The 8,370-nt window shown below is 41.7% G+C and overlaps 3 protein-coding genes across 3 annotated transcripts in view; 1 reads left to right on the top strand and 2 right to left on the bottom strand. All coding sequences in view use genetic code 11, as the record gives it.

Annotated features, from left to right (window-relative positions):
- The window catches only part of EGR_00703 (tRNA (adenine-N(1)-)-methyltransferase catalytic subunit TRMT61A), a gene marked incomplete at both ends in the record, with an annotated part of 14,637 nt that extends 11,325 nt beyond the window's left edge, over positions 1–3,312 (bottom strand). Inside the window, 4 exons of the mRNA XM_024489952.1 lie at positions 1,315–1,587; positions 2,490–2,693; positions 3,002–3,055; positions 3,265–3,312. Coding sequence (XP_024355355.1) covers positions 1,315–1,587; positions 2,490–2,693; positions 3,002–3,055; positions 3,265–3,312 — 579 coding nt within the window. The remainder of the gene's footprint in view (positions 1–1,314; positions 1,588–2,489; positions 2,694–3,001; positions 3,056–3,264) is intronic.
- Positions 3,313–3,652: 340 nt separating this feature from the next.
- EGR_00702 (hypothetical protein) lies at positions 3,653–4,515 on the top strand (the record flags this gene model as incomplete). Its single annotated transcript, XM_024489951.1, has 2 exons — positions 3,653–4,139; positions 4,190–4,515. 2 exons carry the CDS (start codon positions 3,653–3,655, stop codon positions 4,513–4,515), a joined length of 813 nt encoding a protein of 270 aa, XP_024355354.1.
- A 2,760-nt stretch (positions 4,516–7,275) lies between these two features.
- EGR_00701 (hypothetical protein) lies at positions 7,276–8,097 on the bottom strand (the record flags this gene model as incomplete). The annotated part of the gene is made up of 3 exons (XM_024489950.1): positions 7,276–7,467; positions 7,770–7,851; positions 7,919–8,097. 3 exons carry the CDS (start codon positions 8,095–8,097, stop codon positions 7,276–7,278), a joined length of 453 nt encoding a protein of 150 aa, XP_024355353.1.
- Positions 8,098–8,370: the final 273 nt, after the last annotated feature.

Here is an 8,370-nt window from a genome sequence, read left to right as displayed (position 1 = left end):
CAGCGTCATTTGTAATTGGTAGTAGATATCAATGAAAGACACTTTCAACGGGGATAGCATGAAGGTGTTTGAATACTAATTTTAACTCAGCTAAGATCCTTGAGACTCCAATAGTAAATCCGAAAAAAACTCTTTCAATCATCAACCATAGTACTGGACGATTGTGGAGCACACCTTCACCCGTCCAACAATTTCATTGGTTCATTCAGCAGCAGAACTTGTATCCGAAAATAACAACGTTTTGGATCAAAAGGAGATAGTTATGATGATGGTTGCAAAAAGGTGAATCTGACCAAGGCTCTCCACCATATTTCGTAAAAAAATGAAAGTCTTTTTAATTGAAGTCAACCAAATGCGGACTTGATGTTTAGAATGTGGTAACACATGATGAGTATTTCTTTGGCTTGCCAAAAAAAACTTGCGAGATTGTGCAACTCAGAAGACAAGTAGGAATTTAGAACTCATTTTACAATGGTGATAAAAAAGCATCTTCAGAAGAGCCAAAAACTAAGGTGTGATGAAGCGCACTCTTGTACATCCGGCTTATCAAAATTAGTAATACCGCATGAGATGCAACATTCCACATCGAAGGAGGTAAAGTTGGAAGTATACTACAGTACTGCAATCTGGTTTCACAAAATAAGTAAAGAATACACAAACATAGAATAAACCACGCGATTTACTTACTAATCATTGCAGCACTCCCTTACCCAATCTAGAGAGATCATGGCATTTGCGGTGGCACCCGATACAGGCAAAAGATGCACCAATCACCAATAATGCCATTGTAAATGCTACCAAGGCCTTGCTATTCATAAACACGCTTAGTAATTCATCATAATTCATCATCATGGTAAGAACTGGGTGGAGGGCTCACATTTAAGGTCCCAACCGACCCCCGGAAACAATTTTTCCAGGTACAAAAAATATTTCCGTGCAGGTTAGTCACTTCATAATAAACAGAAAATGCAACCGGTATTTTAAGCTGTCTGCGTTGCTATATTGAGTTACTTGAGGTAAGTAGGCTGAACTTCTAAATCGCTCCCGATGCTTTGCATTATTAGCGCTAGGAAGAATAGGCTTTCCACAATAATGAGAACAGACTATGAATCTCACATTGGTGGTCGATTGACAGTGGTGCTCAAAAGAATCTCGATATGACAGGGACAGGCAAACACACAGGCGGAGGAAAGGCAAGCATCGCTAGATAAAGCCACCGGGTGACCACAAAGCCACCACCCACTATTCGCTCATACCATTGCCAACACAGGGATCAAGTTTCAAGAAATGGTAAAAAAAGGTTGAAGCTCGAACCTCAAATTCCACAACAGCTCGTTCCACGCGCTCCTGATGAAAATCGAAGGTGGAGACGTGGCCAGTTGGCCACACTGCTTGCGCCAGAGCATGTGTCAACGCACCGCTACCCGTCCCGGCTTCTAGCACCCGACATCCCGGCACCAGGTCCAGTTGTCCGACTATCATACTTGCATCGATGGGGTAGATTATCTGTGTTCGGTGAGGCACAGATATTGCCCAGATGGCCGGGTCCAGAGCGAGAATATTCACTCGACCCACAGAAGTAGCTATCTACAGGGTGGGAGAGATAATACTGGATTGTTTAAGGGTATGTTTAAGAATGACGATGTTGAATAAAAGTGATCCTTTGAAGCACAAGCAAAGAGAAAGCGTGATACACCTATCCTCACTTTGGGCTTGGGTTACCACACGACAGCATTCCTGGTTCCCGAGAGTACACTTTTTGCATACTTTTTTTAAAACACGATAAGGTAAGCGAATCCTGCGACCAAAGATGGGATTTCACTCCTGGAGAAACGTGCTCCGTATTTATTTACTTATTAATGAAGATTACTAACGACCAGTGTTCACACGCTGCGTCAACAGAGATTCCATTTCTAGCTGCAAAGATGAAAGTGATGCCAGTAAGTGTGCTTCACAAAACTCACGACGAAAGTATGTTTGGATGAACTATCTGTGAACTTAGATTTACTTTCTTTTGGCCTTTACGATAGGTCGAAAAGAAGCAGCATATCGCGAATAGTAACGACATGTGATAAGGGTAATAAAAGGAACTTATGAAGCAGAATAAGAACACAAAGCACGGGAAAAAAGGGTATCCAAGCTCTGAATACCCTGAACCGAACGAACTTTCTTAGTGGGTAAAATTACATGACCACTAGGTATTTATTTGGGAGAAATAAGGAAGATTTTTGTCCCAACGAGAAACCCAAGTAAAACAATAAGTGGTAGAGTTACTAAGCATTACATAATTCCAAAAACCTGAACTAGCGTACAGCAGTAAGATATCTTAAGCAAATTTTTTGGCCTCGTTATTAGCTACCCCTAGTTCCTACGATTCCCCCAGTTTACAATTCCTGCAAAAATGGTACGGTTGGTGAAGATAAGTGGTAGTTAAGGAGTTATATTCAGTAAACAAAAAAAGAGAAACAAATTGTGGAGGAAACACCAACCCTACTTCCGTACGGTTTGCCAATAACATCATTGTGTTTTATGGCACCACATTTACTCTGAGTAGTGGCTCCACGACGAAGCTTGATGAGTTGAATCTCATTCTTGCAATAGGTGACAATGACGGTATCTCCCTCGGCCGCTATATTCTTTCGAAACGGTCGTTTGGGTTGCAAAGATGCTGAGGCCTCAAGTCCCGCCATATACTAATAGAAAAATCAGACGAAGGTGGGAATGGAGATCAGAATGGGAATAGCCATGCAATAACAAGGGTCTTTAGGAAGATGGAGGAGAGGACTGTTAACATGAAACTTGGAATATTAAACTAAACCATCACAAAAAACAAATCTCCGCAATAGAGTTCCTAAATGTGTATGATGTCATTCGGTCTCGATGGTAAAAGGGCAGATATTCCACAAGGAAAAGACGCAGCCTGCCCTAAGGATAGACGGATACAATGCAGAAGTTACAGATAGTTTCAACGGAACACACCGTAGGCACGAAAAAGGCGCACCACGCCTGCAAGGCAACACTCTACTGGAACCAAATCGTCGCTTGGCTTTACGGTCTAGTAAAATACCAAATTTTACAAAGTTATTGAACAAGAGTAAGTGCATAACGAAACGCAATTTTGAGGCATATTCTTTCTGGCTCTTAACACAGTTGAAAAATGCCCTTATGATTGCATAATGCAGATTAAAAAGACCAATAATTACATGTGGAACTTAAAATAATTTACTGCAGCATTTCACTCGTTGCAAAATCTAGTTGAATTACTGTCATTTTGCGGAAATTAGGTGGTGTAGGAGACGTGACACCTTCCATTCGAACTGCAAATTGACAATATTTATCATCTGGCTACCAAAATTTCAGACTTTTGCCCAAAGTTTATATTTTAATGAGTGTATTTAATATATTGTTCTTTCGTGACATCATAAATTTCCCCAATGCAATCTTCGTGACCTTCTCAAAAATGAAAGTACCTGGCAGTGAAATAAGGAATAAATGAACATATTTTTGTCCAAGTGACGCCATCAGTAGGTCCAAAATGTCCACCTATTTTTTTAGCCTTATAGTGTTTTAATTTTTAATCGGTGTTTATCATCTGCCTCAGAGAAGATTTGAATTTGCGCCTTTTGGTCTTAGCAAAGCTACATTTGTGAAAATGGTCAACCTTACAACAAAGAAAAAGGTTAGGAGCCCTGGAACACTCTTTGCGAATGTGCGTTACAAATTTGGCATCTACTTTTCGTTGATCAATTACATACTTATTGTGGTTTCCTTTGTCTCTCCGTACTGGCTTCAGCGATGGCCTCGCATTCACACTCCTTTTCGAAGACTTGGGCTTTGGGAGTTCTGTCTTGATGGATACATAGCAAGATTGGATTCAAAAATGGTTTCGCATTTTGAATGCTGGTGGATATTCTCCCCTTATCTCTCCAAAATTTTCACCAACCTTGTTCCATGTAAGTCTGCAGTAATTTTACAGGTTGTAGGGTGGTTCTTACTTATCCAGATATTCTTTAGTGTAGCGCTGTTTACGCAAGCAGTGCTGCACTTCGTTTTTATATTTTACTGGTGCTATCCAATCGAGAACATCGAGAGACGATTGCGGTTTTTGCAATTTGCAGCAGTTTGTCACGGAATAACTTGTAAGATATTAACCTAGCGACCACTTTAGTGGGTTGTCTACTACCTTCAGTTATCATTTTTGGGGTTGAACACAAGAATCCAAATTGGATGCCGTATCCGACACTGAACTGGGCGTCCTGGTCTTATGGTTTGGCAGTTCTTTCAACATTTCTCTCCTTATTTGTAATGCTTGCTTTTGCCTTCACATGGAGAGAGTCAAAAAGGACTCTGGAAACTGCTGGTTATGAGTTTCCCATGTCTGCTGTTATGAAGAAACGTGAAAAGCAGGCAATACTCGAGCAGCAGAAAAGGCAGGTTACAGCGAGTGGCTTGGAAAAACTCGAGACGAGTGTGGATCAGACTTCAGAGCACATGCAATCATTTACTAATGAGTAACTTGGTTACGCGTGTAGCGAAAGGCTTTGCAATTTTTCCCATGTTGGACTTGACAGGAACCATACTAGAAGTAAACTGCATATATTTTTTTGGTTGAATCACATTTGTACACTATTTTTACGCAATATTCAAGCATTTATTTCCACGAAAGCTTACTTTTGACGTCAGGCTAGTGTAATTCTCAATTTTGGTTTAATAAGTTATGTTAAAACAGGGAACCCTATCTATTACCTGAGTTGGGGACTTAATTGTCAAAATGCAAATTTTTGCAAAAAATGAACGTGTTTTATGGTTCGGGTATATAACTGTAGCAGCCACCACACCCACCTTCCGGGTGTAGGCATGCTGACAGGTCTGCATGCCTACGGATCAACCTTGAGAGAGAGGAGTGAATTTAGCATGGACTTACGGTAAAACTGACAGCTGCAACCTACCCGATACTGGTTATTATTACACCCGCTTGCCACACATATCGTCATCACTGCAGAACATATTCTGAACAGACGCTTTCTCGATGAGAAGATTCCTTCCATTTAATGCAGCTGACAGGGACTTCACACTTTGCCTTAGTCTATCCACTACCTATTCAATGACCCCAAAAATACATTTAGTATGGGAAAAATCTTGCAACACCATGGCTAGGTGACAAAGGCATTCCAAACACAGGTATTGTTAAATTCCCAACATTTTTCCATAAGCGTACTTTTCACAGATCAAGTTGCACTTCCGCTACAACAGGAGTATCTTACGAGTTACCATATTCTCACATTTGCTTGTACAACTATAGACGCTGATCTCACACACTTGTTTGGAATATACAATCCCAAACTCAAAACTTCACCGTTTATCATTACAAGGTGCGTGCGTATAAGGCCATGCCTTCGTTCGGTTACAAACGATGGATGCGAACTTCGGCCATCCATTGTGTTCAGTATGAATAGTAACATTCGCAGCGAGCTAGTAAAGTTTGTAGTAAAATATCGTTAGGAGCTGCTCACGGTTCCACACCACAAGAGGTTAGCAACTCCACACGGACAATGGTGGATAAGCTGAGCATTTAATTTTCGGTTTTACCTCCAATGATGAAGAACCTAACAAGTCCTTTGTACACTCCTACCAGTAAACATTTCTCCGCTGTGGTGAAAGTTGGGAGAATCTTGGATGCTGACTCCGGGAAACCCTGAATCGCAATGACCCAACCCATCATTTTGCAGGTGGATCAAGCGTTAACTGGGAAGTTTTATCTTGATAAATTAGTAAAGAATTACTGTGGGGATTATGCAGAGTGCCTACAAGACCTGGCACAGAAGGCTTTTTGTGATGTATCAACAACAAGGGTCGTATAATATGCAGTCATCCAGTTTAAGCACTAAATTCTCAAACATTTTGGTCGTCAGCCTCTACAGCACGAACAAAGTATGAACTGGTAGATTTTAGAGTAAATAAGGGCTAGGAGTTGGCCACGACATCGCATTGCATCAACAGCAACGACTGACTAAATGCAACAACAATCGGTTGGAGCTGACGGCAAAATTTCCCAAACTTTCAGTGTGTCTTCAAATGCCCTCTCGTGTTCGCTTATAAACGACTCCTATTTATTCCTGCAAATTCCAGAAAAAGTAGCGATGCGCGCATCCAACTTCCGCTTTAACTCTGATGCGTCTAAATCAAGAGGGAATTTGAGGGCTTTTCAACCCTTTTAGCCAAAATTTAAGATTGTTCACAATCCATCAGGTTACGGTCAGACTGGAAAAAGTTGTTGTGCAATACCACAGAGGAGAAAAAGCTGGGCAATGAGGTGTTTTTGCAAATAGCTTAATATTCAGTCCCTGAAGATTATTCCCTATTTAGCACAAAGCCATCTTAAAGTGGGTTTAAGTCATCTCCTCCACACATAAAGGCAACAAGCCTACTGTGACTTTACCCACATCAAATTCATTTGTCATGTTTATCCCTGATATCCTATTTTAAAACATACTCACACATTCCAACAGCTCGGACAACCTTTGCTTACTGTTTTAATTATCTCCTGATGGGGAAGGGTTACCTTGAATGTTGCTGATCAGGTGCACAGGCATTCTTACATGGACAGGTCTTGACCTGGACGGAACAATCGTCTTACAACGGCAACAGATATCGCAGAGGCAATTATCAAGACGGATACCCTCTGATGGAAGCGATAAGCCGATTATTCTACAATATAATCAAGGAAGTCAACCAGGTTATCAAGGGCCTCAGGGACTGCTATGGATATGAAAATGGATGAAAGCCTTGGTCTATGTGTTCAGTGCAGAAAATTGGTGGCACTAAAGTCGAATTTGTTTTCCTTGCCCTGTCTAAGTCATACTGGTCAAGGGGGATGGAGAGATGGGTAAAAAATGATATCCTCCATGCCACTATATGGCAGAAGTCACTTTTCAACAACTCTGTTTGGACCAATCCAGAAACATTGGCTAGTGAACCAACATTAAGCACTCATATTGAGTTGAGACATTTAGGAACAAAAGGCTAATCTTAGAGAAGAGTTAGATTGCCTACAAGACTGTCCAACAAAATGGCAGTTCCTACTGCACTCAGTTACAGTCTTGGTCCGTACTCTTTCAACAAACGGGATAATGGTGATAAAAGAACACACAAACCACATCGGGACCTGGCCACCACCAACCAATCGGACAGAGTACCGTAGTCTCCATGGCGTAACAGGCTACCACCGACTTTTAGCCAGGATGGCCTCATCACTTCATAAGGTTCCAAAAAATGTTAACGTGAGAGAAGGAGCACGCCAAAGGGTTTCAAGTTGTGCATGACAAGCTCCATTCCACACTGATTCTGGTCAGACATAGCTTCGATCCAGGTGTCACGGTACTGAGTCAAGACACTGGAGGTAGTGATACATCTAGAGGAGGGTGGACTCTCAGAAAGAGGAAATTGCAGCGGTAAACACATCATCGTCTAGAGGGATGGCAGAGTCAATACAAGTGGGTGATACAGACAACTGGCACCCAGTGAGAACAATGGCCAAATACTTTACAATTGCCAGACATTGGCTGACAGCGGAGTAGATCACAGTGAAACATTTCATTTATTCAGAACCCTGACTTAGCCAAAAATCCTGACAGCTTATATGAATGTTGTTTTTTTCACTTCGGTGGTACACTACATGCCGTCACCCACTTATAGACGGCCTTTACAGCCTACCATAATGGAAGGCCTATGAGAATAAGTGTGTATACTTCAAATACAAATGAACATACTTGTGAGTAGGCGAGGTTCCCATCGCCTAACACCTCTGCTCCAAAGACAAAGCCAGGAGAGGCCCGTTGCTGTGCTCCCACACTTCACTGATTAGCAAACAGGGGAACCAATTGACCTGTCAGGAGTAGCTGCAGCTGGCAGCACTAACCAATCAGACAGGAGAGCACTAGCTGGCAGAATGGCAGGTGGAAGCAATTTTGAATACCAGAAAGAGGATGATGATAAACTGAAGCAAATGCTCAGCTTCTCATTGATTGTAGTATCACCAAACTTTGAATTGAGCGCTTCACCACTTGTCCTGCTTGTTGACCCTGGCGATGTAGACATGGGATGTGTACTCTCACAAAGGGACAAAGAAGCATAAGAATGTGTCATCTTCTTTACGCGAGTGCCAATCTCAACAAAAAAACAGGCCAAAAAGCCGCAAAATAAAGTGAACTGTTCGAAGTCTTTGCAATGGTTGATCATTAGGAGGAACCACCTGAAACCGATTAAAGTCATGATAGGAACGGATTATGTGGTGCTGCCCGAATCTGGTTAAAACACTGAAGAAAATTGACCGTTTGGTCACACGTTGGCAATGCAACAGTACGATTGCAC

Source organism: Echinococcus granulosus (genome assembly GCF_000524195.1).
Source record: "Echinococcus granulosus chromosome Unknown EG_S00003, whole genome shotgun sequence".
NCBI lineage: Eukaryota > Metazoa > Platyhelminthes > Cestoda > Cyclophyllidea > Taeniidae > Echinococcus > Echinococcus granulosus.
Note: the sequence above shows the minus strand (reverse complement) of the source record. Positions and strands in the feature narration are given on the sequence as shown.